Source organism: Scomber japonicus, chromosome 23, assembly GCF_027409825.1.
Source record: "Scomber japonicus isolate fScoJap1 chromosome 23, fScoJap1.pri, whole genome shotgun sequence".
NCBI lineage: Eukaryota > Metazoa > Chordata > Actinopteri > Scombriformes > Scombridae > Scomber > Scomber japonicus.
The window spans coordinates 8653830-8667730 of record NC_070600.1 but is presented as its reverse complement, the minus strand read 5'-3'; the positions used below and the strand labels follow the sequence as shown (position 1 = coordinate 8667730).

General features: G+C 38.4%; 3 protein-coding genes across 4 annotated transcripts in view; 2 read left to right on the top strand and 1 right to left on the bottom strand.

Moving 5' to 3' along the window:
* Positions 1 to 13901, top strand: part of LOC128353349 (DENN domain-containing protein 11-like) — a 252134-nt gene that overhangs the window by 99370 nt on the left and 138863 nt on the right. The window lies entirely within an intron of this gene.
* Positions 145 to 6033, bottom strand: rpap3 (RNA polymerase II associated protein 3). Of its 2 annotated transcripts, XM_053314038.1 has the most exons (17): positions 5922 to 6033; positions 5552 to 5706; positions 5293 to 5454; positions 5083 to 5193; positions 4852 to 4979; positions 4546 to 4667; positions 4392 to 4462; positions 4176 to 4310; positions 3892 to 4019; positions 3642 to 3763; positions 3185 to 3255; positions 2778 to 2870; positions 1951 to 2150; positions 1649 to 1838; positions 1239 to 1336; positions 1028 to 1128; positions 145 to 929 (listed from the first exon to the last, which is right to left on the bottom strand). In XM_053314038.1, exons 2-17 carry the CDS (start codon positions 5702 to 5704, stop codon positions 844 to 846), a joined length of 1971 nt encoding a protein of 656 aa, XP_053170013.1. In that variant the 5' UTR covers positions 5705 to 5706; positions 5922 to 6033; the 3' UTR covers positions 145 to 843. The 2 variants fall into 2 exon arrangements, with proteins under 2 accessions (XP_053170013.1, XP_053170014.1); XM_053314039.1 differs by lacking the exon at positions 5922 to 6033 and having other exon boundaries at positions 5293 to 5462; positions 5553 to 5622.
* atp23 (ATP23 metallopeptidase and ATP synthase assembly factor homolog) lies at positions 6596 to 11154 on the top strand. Its single transcript, XM_053314044.1, has 6 exons — positions 6596 to 6830; positions 7746 to 7791; positions 9372 to 9453; positions 9554 to 9691; positions 10250 to 10333; positions 10407 to 11154. Exons 1-6 carry the CDS (start codon positions 6683 to 6685, stop codon positions 10608 to 10610), a joined length of 702 nt encoding a protein of 233 aa, XP_053170019.1. The 5' UTR covers positions 6596 to 6682; the 3' UTR covers positions 10611 to 11154.

Genomic DNA, 13901 nt, shown 5'->3' with positions numbered 1-13901 from the left:
TATTTGTAGGTCAGTCTTCTGAGAATAGATATTAATACAGAAACTGAATACCTGTGACTCAAACTGAAACACTCCATCAGTCACAAAGGCTTCTACAGTCAAGCCAGATTAGCCATTTGCTACATCAGGTTTTCTTTTGGCAGGTATAAGAACATGAGGAACATTCAAACTGGGTAGAGTACTCACAGAGACAAATCCACACTTTCACACTGCACTCGAGATGTACTGGAAAGTTGAGAATTCACACTTCCTTTTTATAGAGCACCCCGTCTGGGGTTGGTTCATTCCCTTAGATGTAGTTATATAACTTCATGTCAACTCACATACAATACACTTGCATAAACCTGAACTGAGTTTGAAGAGTCAGCATTTGTCTATTTTCTATGTAGCTTGCCTTTATGCAGCAGGAATGAGTTAGACGTGCATATTTCTACCTCCATAACCAAATAGGTCTTAAAATATAGAAAACACAATTTTCAGCATTGTATCCTCATAAACGTATGAAAACAGTTGTGCAATAAAATGGTAAAACATACAGTATACATGTAAACAGGATGATATCATCATCATCATCATCAGAGACATTAGTTTTTGCATAAGGAACAAGATTCTAAACGTTTTTATTAAGTAAAATGCACCAAAGTCAGAATTACAATCTGTGAATTTCCAGCTTCTAACTATAAATAAGGCCATTATGCAGCATTCCAATTTAATGGAGGTGGAAGTGATGAAAGTTTATTCAGTATCAGAGTAATACTAAATTGTTTTATTGATTTTATTTCCAGTTGAGCACTCTGTTGAAATTGAAAGTCTATTGAACTTGCACATTTAAATCCAGGGGGGTCATACACCATATTTCTTCTGTAAGGCTGTAACACATGCTTCATCCATGTTGGCTCGGCGAAGGAAGTCGAACAATTCTTTAAGCACTGTAGAAGAGAAAAGGAGTTCATGGATGACTGATAGGAAGAAATGTGCAGGATAAGAGCACGAGTTACCATCTAACATCTGATCAAAGACATCTCACCTTTCTTCTCCGGGGAAGACAAGAACATGACGGCCATGTCGAAGCGCCTCACGCTCGACAGATTCTTGAGGATGTCCAGTGTGACGGCCGGCTCTTCATTCCTACACAAGACTCATGTTAATGTACAGTACAAGACTACACCTGTAACTTAGTTGAGCTGAATAGAAAAAGTCTAGATTTTTTTTGTCTTTGAGCATCTTTCAGAACTTACTTGATGTAAAAATCATGCAGCGTCTTCAGGATCTGATTGAGAATATCAGGTTCGAGGGAGTTGTGGAAAATGTTTGCATACACTTGTGGCTTAATTTGCTGCAACATAAAAGAACAAAGTTGAAAATTTTGTTTGAAAAAAGCAATAAAGTGTAATCTTGCCATTTATGTTGTGTTCAGTGTTTAACACCATGTCTGATTCATCACAAATATATATTTTATACATATATACATACATTTTTTAGTTTCTGAACATATAGAAATAGTCATTAAATAGAACCAATTCTAGATTTAAGCTGTAAAAAAAATCCTAAAAAATAGTGATTAAAATCTAATTTTCTGCCTGATGGTGATGACAGCATATAATTATACTGAACTGTCACTTAAGTTAGATTCAAACACACAGCCCACCGTCAGATATCTGTAAATCACTTCAGGCTGGTTTCCGATCTTGCGGAGGTCGGCCTCCAGCTGGAAACTGCTGGTGGGCGGAGGAGGCGGGTCTGTTACTATCGAGGAGGGTTTGGCTGATGGATCGGCAGGCGGAGGAGGAGTGATTTCTTCCTGTGCTGGTTGTTTTGTCTGTGTGCCAGCAGGAACTCTGGGGAACACAAGGAGAACATTTTGTTAAACTGATCCAATGAAAGAAAGTACTCAAACAATTAAAACTGTATTAAAGGGTTTTTAAACAATAATGAAACAGTTCCACTAACTGCTCAGATGAGTGTGAGGGGGCGTCTGTTATTTCCTCAATCTTGATCATCTTTGCGCTGGGTGACGTTGACAGCGGTGATGATACACACTCCGCCTCTCTCACCACCTCCTGAATGAAAGAGCTGGACCCACCTGACTCAACCTCAGGCAGCGTCACCTTACCACTGACCTCCTCGATGTCAATCCTCCTTAACGGTTTCTGAGGAGCATCAGATGTTCAGAATAAGAACAGATATTTAAAAGATGGACTTAAATAATCAGATCGTCCTGAGTCTGTCTATCTTAATAAATGAAAAAGCATCATATCATCGGTGAGTGATACTGAAAGCTGAAGATAACAGTGTCAATCAATGTCTATCCTGCCACCTGCTGGACAAATAAAGTTAAGGCGTACTGAGTCAACCAGGTGGAAAAAGTACATCAGATGTTAATGTTAAGTCATTTATGAGCTGCTCACAACTACAAATTCAATAGAGACCAAAAAGAAGAAGAAAAAAAAGGCTAATTTTTCAAATAATCCAATTATGGAAGCAGTTTTTATTACACATTTAGTAATTTAGCCTACACAATATTAAACAATGGTAAGAGACAATCACATGCAATCAGACCCCATAAATTTCATTTATTACATACTGTATATGAAATAAAGGAAACAAAGCAATTCTGTAAATTTAGGAAGCTGTGTCCAGAAAATCTTTGTCTTTTTACCTTTCCTTGCCTTCAGTGTAGCAACATGCAGAGTCACTATTTTAAGGCTTGATTAGTCCTGAACACACAGCTCTGGCAGGTATAAGAATAAATGTTTAAAAAGAGATGAGTGACTTACAGTGGAGTGCAGGTGTGTTGGTTTGTCTATTGGCTGAACTGTTCTCCTCTGTGAACTGTCCAGTGTTTGAAGGAGGCCGCTGGAACCAGCATCCTGACAACATGAGACAAAGAGGAATTATATCTGTTGAAGATCAAATTAATTCAATTTTATGCATCCATTAGTCATCTTGGTATTAGGTTTCAATCTAGCTAACCAAAGGCACTTAAAACACATTAGTGGAAAAACACTGACTCTCTAAATGACCAACAGCACAACAGCAAAGAATACAATTAAGAGCGGAAACAATGTTCTTTCTTCTATAACTACTATACTACTATATCTACTCCGCTGTTCTAATTTCAGTCTAAACTTTAAGTTAAATTAATTAAATGCACTTAAACAAATTAGTGGAACTTGAAACATACAATCTGGAGTTTCTGGAGTTCATTCAGCGCCTGCTTGTTTCCTGGTTCCAGTTTCAACACCTCCTGAAAATCTGTGACACACAAATATGATGTGTTTTTATGCAACTAAATACATAAGAATGTAAATAACATAAGATAAGATCAGATCAGATAAGATCAGATCAATCTTATACCCCTTGGGAGAAATTCAAATTGACACAAGTAGTATATTGGAAAAAAATTAGCAGCGTATAAGGGTGAAAGTGATAAATAAAAATAAAATACTATATATAATAAACAATCTCTGTGTGAGTAAATCTGCAATATATATGTGTGCAATGCATTAGTTCCTGAGGTTATATACATGTGGAATTTTTTAAAATGCACAGGCTTATAAGAGAATAACAGCAACAGTAGAAAGACTATCTAGAAGCAACAGTTTACAGTCTTTCTGCTGTTAAAAACACTAGTGTCGCACCTTGTTTGGCCTCCTCCAGCTTTCCTAAAGCCACTCTGGCGGTGGCTCGGCGGGCGAACGCCTTGGAGTAAGTACTGTCCAAAGAAATAGCTTTAGTGCAGTCTTCCTCTGCTTCCTTGTAGCTAAAGAAAAGAGAAAAACACAAAAAGGAGAACGTTTGCCATGAGTATGCTGCTGTTGTGACGCATTATCTCAACAGTTTTCTACCCTGAAAAGAGAAATACATGGAATGAGGGAGTGTTAGGCTTACTTCTCCAGCTTGAGGTAGGCCATGGCTCTGTTGGCAGGCAGCAGCACGTTCATGCTGTCGGCCTCTATGCCTCTGCTGTAGCACTCCACAGCCGCTTCATACTTCCCCTCTTTGAAATAAGCATTCCCCTGAAAGACACATTCATCACTATCACCACTAGGAGGAAATATATGAATAAACACAGCTTGGTTTGTATGACTTATTCCAATAAACATGTCTTATATTCACGTGTCAGGGGATTAAAATGACTCTTCGCAGTCACATTAGGTCACAGGAAAGCTTACTCTGTCTTTTTGTATCACCGCCTCCTGTCGTCTCTGCTGCTCCTCCATTAGTCTCTGCTGCTCCAGGTCGACTGCTGGAGTCTCCTGAGGCTGCGCTACTTCACTCGGGGCGGTCGGCGCCTCTTGTTCGAGGACCTGAAACAAGCCAGCAGGAACTAAGCAATAAAATAGGCTGGGAAGATGTGGCTGAATCCAAAACAATCACTTCACGCTCACCCCATTGATTTTCTTCACTTCATTCTGTGCTTCCAGGTTTCCAGGGTCAAGCTTGAGAACTGTCTCATAATCTACACAGAAACAGATTCACATAATTAGCTTGGTGTGTTCGAGTTAAACGGGCCCCATTGTCCTGTTTAATAAGAGTTCTCACCTTCTAACGCTGAGTCATATTTCTTCAGCGCGAATCGAGCCGCTCCTCTCCGTGCGAACGCTTTGAAGTAGTTGCTGTTGAGAGCGATCGCCAAGCTGCAGTCGGACTCAGCCACAGCGAACCTGCAAAGAACAAACTCCAATTTACCTCTACCAATTTTGGACAGCCTGCATCATATACAAACTAATGCTGCTATGCTGAAAAGTTACAAAACAGTGCCTATATGTTGGATTCATTTATAGATTTTTTAAAAAGTACATTTATGGCACAATAAAGCATCTTCAAGTGTTAATCTATGATGTTTACTTTTTGAGTCTGATGAAGGAGGCCGCTCTGTTTGTGGGAAGCACCGGGTTGTAAGGATCCGCATCCATTCCTCTGGTGTAACATTCAATGGCATCGTCGTATTTCCCATCTTTAAAAAACTGATTGCCCTGAAAATAAAAATAAAAATAAAAGGATATCCTTGCCTTAAATTTCACCTTTCTTTCACTCTTTTTTTCTTCTTCTTTACACTACTTCTCATTCAATATTTACCTTTTCCTTCTCAGCCAACGCTCTCTCCTGATCGACCGTAGCTTCCTCTGAGTCCGACTCATTTGACTCTGCTGGACTTTCCTCTTTATCCATCTCACACAGAGCTTTGTCCTGCCAGCGGAAAAACATAAAGATTTAGTCTTTCGCTTCTTTGGTTTCAATGATAATGCTGATTGCGGTTCACAAGCCTGCAAGTGATGCAATAACTACCACATCAAACTTGTCCCATGATCGATAGTCATAGGCTTTTATCCTTGATGTTTCCTTTGGCTCCTCTGCTTTTGCGTCACCGTAGCCTGTGGGTGCCTTCTTTCTCTTCTTCTCTCTCATCTTCTTTTTATAGTCCTTGTTTCGCACAGGTGGCAGCTCTTTCTACAAACAGAGAAAAAGACAGACAGTTCTTAACACCATCCTGAACATTACCAGCTGCTGGAGGTGGATGGATGCATGTCTTACAGCAGGAACTTACCTGCAAATCCGGTTGTCCTGTGCTCCTCAGCTGCTCGTCCTTCTTCTTTATGTCTGTCTCCCAGCTCTCCAGCTCCTTCATGAAGCCGTGGATATCATCCGCATTCTGCCGCATCTGAAGCTGCAACTCAATGGCTTTGTTCCCTCCGGACATCCCTGCCAAAGAACACATTTAGTTGAAGGAGAAGTTTAACACTTGTTGCTGCAGTTGTTGACTTAAGGTTGATGTTACAGCAGGGAGGAAAACACGAGAATCACGTTGTCATGCTTTGGCGGCTAGCAGCTATCTATGTAGCTCACAGTAATATTAACGTTACACATATTTAGAGATAATAAAGTGAATTAAAAGGACTCTGTAGCTTGTTAAGTACCTGTGGTTTCTTTCTCCGGCTGATAATCACAGTTAAAACGTGGCTGCAGTTAGTTTGGTAAAGTACTGCAAACAAAACGTGTCTTCATGCTGAGCTTTCTGTTTACGTTCAGAGCCATGACAGCCGAGGACCAGCAGCCTCTGCGGTCCCGAGCGTGCGCAGCACGCAACCAAAGATCGTCTATATTACGAGCAAGCTCTGACTGAAAAAAAGTGCTATAACAGCTCTGCTTTAAATTCTACATTTATGAGGCTTATACATTTTCAATTTCAGTCAAGAAGGTGATGATTCTGCTTTATATTTATTATTATTGAGGTCAGTGGGTGATGGTGGTGGATTAGGGTACATTATTATATTGAATGGTGTTCCTAATATTTTGTCCACTCCATTAAAAACCCAAGTATCGCTTTCGGTCCAACTATCTCAAGTTCGAGTTGACGACCTGTCTATATATTCTAAATAGACGATCTTTACAGTGTACAAGCTATGTGTACAAGTCTCTCTGAACAAAACTGCGTTGAAAAAAAATCATTTTATCATATTTTTACGTAGCAATAAAGTAAATTGTGTACTCGACATTTATGCACAACAGCGACGTTGTATAAAAATAAAAATAAATGAATGAATACATACATTCTTGTTCATTACCTTTGACCTACACCACGTGACCACAGAGATGACCTCTCCTGCTAGCTAGCGGCAGCTCACCGTCAGGAAACTTGACTCTAACGCTTCCAAACAGCAAACAAACATTTTACAGCATGGACCAGACTAAACAAGAGGAGGAATATGGATACGATTTATTCCCGGAGAGGAAAGGAGGGAAGTACAAGAAGGGCTCAATCGCAGAGAGCCTGTTCACTTTCAATAACAAGTGTCAGGTCATGTTACAGTTCGCAGTGGAAACTAGTGAGTATTGGAGCTACTTAACGCTAACCCAAACATTTGACCCGCTTAGTCAAAATTTGACAATGGTGGTAGTTTTAATGATAATAACGAATCTTGACATTCAAAGGTTGTTTCATTCTTCACTTTCATTACATTTATACAAGTAACCCTAGCTGTTATCTTGTTTTAGATAACATATCATAATATAGTGTGAATGTATTGCAGACAGCCAGACCGATATATCGTTTGGCTGATATTGGTTTATCACCGATATTGGTATTGTCTGATATGCACCGATTTTTTTAAAAAACGTTATAAAGGCAGCGTTTTATGTATATTTAATCTTTTTTCTTAATTCAAGTTTAATATATATGTACATATGTGTTTTGTTGTTCTTGTGTTTTATTATTTATAGGAATTTATAATGATTACATTTCCAGTAAAGTTTACTGTGTTTAAAGTTAAACTGTAAAATGTCATGCCTGCATTACAGGGATTTGATAATCACATTGCAAAAACTGTGCGTTTTGTATACATATTATGTATTACTGGACTATATATCGACATTTGAATCAGCCCCAAAAATGCAGTATTGGTTGGGCCCCAGTATTACATAATGTATTTTTTCTATGAACAAATAGTGTCAAATCTAAAGAAAACACTCTCTCCTCTCTGAAGCATTAATGAGGGATCAATCACCCATTTACTAACGGCTGATAAGGTATATATAGATGCAAAATACACATTAAGGAACTTAAGGGTCAGAATAGGAATTGTAATGGTTAATTACCCTTTTTAATGGAAATGCCATCTCAGTAGTGAATAGTGGATGTTTAGCCCCATTAAGAAGGTTCCTGATGAATGTGTTTGTATTTGTGTTTCAACCCCCACTGTGTCAGTTTAATTACTTCTAATTGGTTTTTGTGCTTCTCTCAGGTCCATATGCCAAACTCCTCCTTAGTGCCATGAAGAGTTCAGGATGGTACGTATATGTCCATATATATGTTCACTGTTGGATAGAGACCAAGTACATTTACTCAAGTATAGTACTTAAGTTCAATTTTGAATACTTCCATGTTATGCTGCTTAAAACTTTCACTCCTCTGCATTTCAGAGGGAAGTATTGTACTACTGCTATCAACAGCAAGAGCAGCAGCAGCACAGCAGCAGTGACAACTACAATAGTTTAATTTCATTGGTACCTTTTGTAACACTCAAAACAAGTTACAGAGACTTAACCACACACATTAAGAAAACAAAATATAATTGATTCAACAACTGATAAAAGACAGACAAAACAATGTAAGTAACATTAGCAACATAAATAACTTGGGCTGGGTATTGGTACTCAATACCTTTTGAGGTATTGACCAAAATGAATAGATACCAAGTAGTACTGAAACGTCTCCCATCAAATGATGCCTGCAATCGATCCCTTTTGCACCCAGAGCTTAGAAAACATGACTGTTTGTGAACTTGCTGATAGCCAATTAACGCAAGCGTTCTTCGATTTCATGCAACATGTGATCGGCCCACTGCCACAGCAGCTACAACCCGTCTGTGGTGGTGAAGTTGCGGTATTTGTGCATTTGTGTAAAAATCAAATTATTTAGATGGTTATTGAATGAAGTACTCAATTGGTTTCGGTATCACATTAAGGGTACTTGGATTGGTACTGGTATTATAATTATTTAACAATACCCAGTCCTGTAAATAACACTAAATATCATAACAACCCAAAATACAGCATCACATCTATACATACTCACATCAACCCAGGATACCCAGCACCTATCCTCAGGCCTCACAACCTAAGCAACTAAACATTCTTGCAATTAATACAAAAGGGGAAAATACTAGATCCTACAACATATACACAAATAATATCACTATTTATATTTATATTTATATATATGTGTATATATATATATATATATATATAGAAAGAACAGTTTCCACAACAACACTGAAAAGCAATACTAAAGACATCAAAACTATGAAGTAGTGTTTTTGGAATTAAGTAGTAAACAAAAAAATGTTAAACAAACTACCCACAGATTGCTTCAATGACAGATTTGTGCACTATTAGTGTTCTGAGTTAGTCATCTGAAATGGTTTCCAATAAACATGTTTGCCTTGACAAAGGTTTATTGGTGGAATTTCTCATCTTAAAGCATTTGAGACTATCAGTTGTGTTGTATATGATTCTTTGTTGTTTTATAATTCTGATATCTTCAGTATTGTTCTAAAACCCTTGAATGAGTCAGTGTGTCCAAACTGTTGACTGGTACTGTATGTAAAATGTATGAGTAAAGTGTAAAGAAATTACAATAGAAGAGAGCCAACAAACATCAATGCATAAGAACAAGTTAAATGACTAAATCAGAAGCCTGTCTCTTTCTGTATGGGGCATCAACCACATACTGCTCACTTGACTGGGTCCTACTAAGTAGTCCCAATATCACATAAAAGTGACCATGTGCAGTATAACTATTACTTATTTGATTTTAGTCAAATATTTGTGGACTTTTTGGATTTCATTGCTTTCTCAATTTTACACAGCAAGGTGTTCAAAGACCGACATTTCTCCTGTGAAGATTGTGACGGCACGGTCAGCGGTGGCTTTGATGCAACTTCCTCTCAAGTAAGAAAGACAAAGCAATTAATACGCATTACAATGATAATTTTGCTAAATTAGAAGAAGTGGAACGATCAGCAGTGATGATGCTTGGGTTCGTTTGCAGATCGTTTTGTGTCAGAACAACATCCACCAGCAGTCCCATATGAACCGAGTGGTCACACACGAGCTCATCCATGCCTTCGACCACTGCCGGGCCCACGTGGACTGGTTCAACAACTTCAGACACCTGGCTTGTTCTGAGGTCAGCACCCATGTGTTCATCACTGGCTGCATTTAAGCTGGTTATTGTGTCTGATTCATCCAGTTAATGATATGTCCACTTCCTCTTACACTGTTTGCATTGAGATCAAATTGCACCCAGTATTTAGGTATTTATTTTTATTCATTAATGTATTCTTTAGCAATTTCACATAGTTTTTTAAGCCTATAGATTTAATTGTTTTTAGTTTTATGATTAACATAATTGGTTTGTTCTTTCCTGTCAACTGTGTATATATCTGTTGATCTGGGTGGCGAGCTGTGGCTTTTGTTACTAGGATACATAAAGTTTAGTTGAATTGAACTTAGTTAGAGCGATTCAACACACTGACTAGTGATATCAAAATATGTAGTTTTCTGTATTGGTCCGATGAAATCACTTCACAACCATAGTGTTCTGCAGTTGATCAGCATGTTTTCGTATGACATACAGTGCCAGAGGTTTGGACAGTAGTGGTGGGACGTAAATTTAAGGAGCTAGTTAAATAGTTGCTCTCAAGTTTATTTCAGATAATCCAAAGTTTTTTGTTTCTCTCTTCAGATTCGGGCAGCTAACCTCAGTGGAGACTGTTCCTTCAGTAATGAAGTTGCGAGATTCAACTTTGGCCTGAAGCAACATCATCAGGTACATTCATTGGCTATAAATTGACTCTAAAGCACAGTGGCTGCTAGCTAACTTATCCTTTCTGCTTTGACAGGAGTGTGTGCGCGGCCGTGCCCTTCGCTCCATCCTGGCTGTGAGGAAAGTTAGCCGAGAGGAGGCGGAGAAAATAGTCGACGAGGTCTTCGACACGTGTTTTAACGACCACGCACCGTTTGGTCGAATCCCGCACAGCAAGAAGGATGCCAAGTTTGCTCACAGAGATTATGATAACAGAGATCGATATTATGCAAACCTTTAGTGTCATCACACTCTCATTTCAAGTCCCAAGGGTGCTCAGGCTGGTTGTGACGTTGACAAGAGCTTGGCAGCGTCATGGCCTAAGTAAGAATAAAAGCCTCAACAGAACAACTGTGTCGAAAACTATCATATCCCCTCGGAAGGGATTTTCACAGTGATTTGTCCTTGGAACAGGATGTGAGTTAAAGCAAAGAAAGGAGTCATTTCATTTTCTACCTTTTGGACATTAATTCTCTATAAAGGGATTATAAGGAGTGATTTTGCTCGGGAAGTAAAATATTAGAAAAGAAGAGACACCAGTGATTTCTTTGTCTTTTGTTTTTAGGTGATCAGTGGGTGCTTTTTAAGGAAATACAAAATTTCCTTTTTGTCCATCAATGTTTGCTGTGAAAGTCATATGATGACAAACAAGGACACATTTCAATGCTGGCTCTTCTTCTTTTTGCCATGTTGGCCTCCACTAACTTCTTGTAAATAGCTCATTGTGCTTAAATTAAACAGAATCAACTTGTGTTTGAATTAAAGTTTGATTCCTCTGAAAAAAATTTACATTCCTGTTGAGTGCCTTTCATGTGTTTGTTTCTAGCTCCTTAAAGTTATTTTTGAGGACACAAAGGGTTATTACGTTCGACCTTGGCACAAAAAGTTTGAATTTATGACTTGACAAAGAAGCGCAAAGAAGCCCATTGCTGATTATAATGTATTAATGTCTAATCCCATGAGAGGATTCTTCCAATTAACATGTGAGACAAGTACCATGAGTAAAGCAGGAAAAGTTCCTCCACAACAATGCAGTCAACTTCGTTCACATCTGTGATGCCCCTGTAAAATGTCATTGCTGACATCTTTATTGGACATTAGCATTTAAAGAATCTCGTATCCCTCCACAGAGATTAATGAGGAAAAAAGTTATAAGGGAATTAGCCTCATAATCCCCCCTTTTCCTCCTCCATCTCCTCCTCCTCTCCCCGCTATCTCCAAGACAACACCCTCTGCATCATAATCACAAAGTCATTTAGGGTGTCTGTTGCCAGAGCGTAATATTCCACTTATCTCGACATTCTCCACTTAGAAAACACTACAAAAAACATGAGATGAGCGTGGGCTCGAACAACAAGGAGAGTGGGTGGGATGGGACGAGCAAAGAAGATTAGCTTAATTTCAGAAGCTTAGAGAAAATGATGAAAGTGGGATTAATGCGAGGCAAACACAGGAAGACAAAAGAGAGAAAATTATATTTGGATTTGTGCAATGTCATACACCCAAGTAGGCTAAATAAAGAAATCATACAAAACAATAGAATTACAAGTGGAATTGTCCACATATCAAATGCTAGCTATTAAACACATTTGATACAGTTATACATGCCAAACAAGGTTGTGAATTTATTAACTGACTTATTTCATGTTCTCACACTGAGTTCAGGGTTGTAGTCAGGATTACAAATAATATTAAATTCAGTAGCTCGCAAAAATTTGACCCCGAATACTGAAATGAACAAATTGACAGATTTTTAATTGCGGCATGATAACTCCCTGTAGATTTTTAAAAACTCTTATCTATGGCACTGGCAGTTTAATTTGCTATTCTGTTTTTTATTTTAAATATGGAGAAGTATGTCTGGGAAACAGTCATTTGAAAACCTATATTAATTCATCGTTTTTACCACTTTGGGGCAGCACAACAAGCTTTAAACACATACATTTATAAAATCATTTTGGCAAATGTGTTAGCAAGTATTTGCTAACCTAAGCAGCAGACACAGAACAATGAAAGCATTCATGTACAGTTGTGTTTAATTCAATATAGCTAATATATATCCAGTTTTAACCGATTTTAGCTCTGTTTTACTCCCCACCAACTGCGGAGGGATATATCCGGCTTTTTAGCAACTAAAGGCACCTCTATATTCAACAGCGTTAGTTGCTAACTTTGCCTTTTAGTCATTTGTTGCGAGGAAAGTAGCATTACAGTCAGTTTGTTTATTTGACAAAAACAACTGAGCCTGAAAACAAAGTTGGTGAGGGTGGTACATGAGACTAAACCAATACAGCAAACCTGAGGGTTGAGCTAAAAGATGCTAACGTAGAGCTGGCGGGTAATGAATTGTGGAGACAGTTCTCTGGGGGTTCTTCACTGTAAGCGCCACCTTCCATATGATATGATCAATGGTTAATTCAAAAATATTGATTAAAGCTGCTTTAATGTAAAATAAGGTTTTTATGCAGCAGTATACAGATAGTTGCTAAAAACATGTAGCTGGAAAAATGTAATTATAACATGCACAAACAAAGAGTGAATATAGTTATAGCAGTTTACTCTCAACAACAACTATATTGATTTCAATTTGTTTTCTGGTGTTGTATAGTAACTAACCTCCAACTCTCAGTCATGACTGCAGTTTTATCTCAGTCCTGTAGATGGCACTTTTGGCCCATTAATCCTCATCATCAGGACATGTGAGTCCAATCCAAACTTGAAAAGAAAGTGCTGGTACTATTTTATTGATACATATAATCACATTAATTTCATTTAGACCTGTTCCAGGTGAATGGTGGGCCTTTTTTTATCAGGCGAGGTACAGCGCAGTAATCAAGTTGCCACTGAGAAGAGTGACAACTTTCATTATTCCATCTATTTAAGCAGGCTGCACCCACTGTGATCTAATTAGGATGCTCCAGCAACACTGAAATCCCTTCACTAATCTGCTGTAAGACAACACATTAACCCCAAGAACACTAATGAACTCATCTCATTAATTAGAATAATGCCAAATTTAGTTGTACCGTGGAGAGACGACGAAGAGTAAGGACACCCACTTGCCTTTGTGAAGTTTTAAGGTGCCTGCTCTCCATGGGGGTCTAGTTGATAATGTGAGACTGCTGAATTATTTAGCTGTGAATGGGAAACATACTGCGTTATTGGTAATACTGGCCTTGTGTTTCTGCACGTCTTTTCAGAAAAATGTGTGATGACAATTTTTTCCTTCTTTTTTTGGCACGCACAGTTGCTTCTCAAGGCCTTGGATGAACTTGTGATGAATGTGACTGAAAGAAAGACGAAGAGGAGAGACCTGAGGAAAAACTGGACAATATGGCATCCTTTGGCCGTTTTTTTTTCTGTCCCATCTCTGGCACTCTGGGGAAACACTTGAACAAAGAAAATATATTGAGTCCAGGGCTGCTCTTTAGCCTGAGGAGAACAATCATATTCAGCTGATTGAGGACAAGGGTGCAGATCTAAAGATGGCCATGTGAATCTCAGATACAAGAAGAATAGATATAATAATATG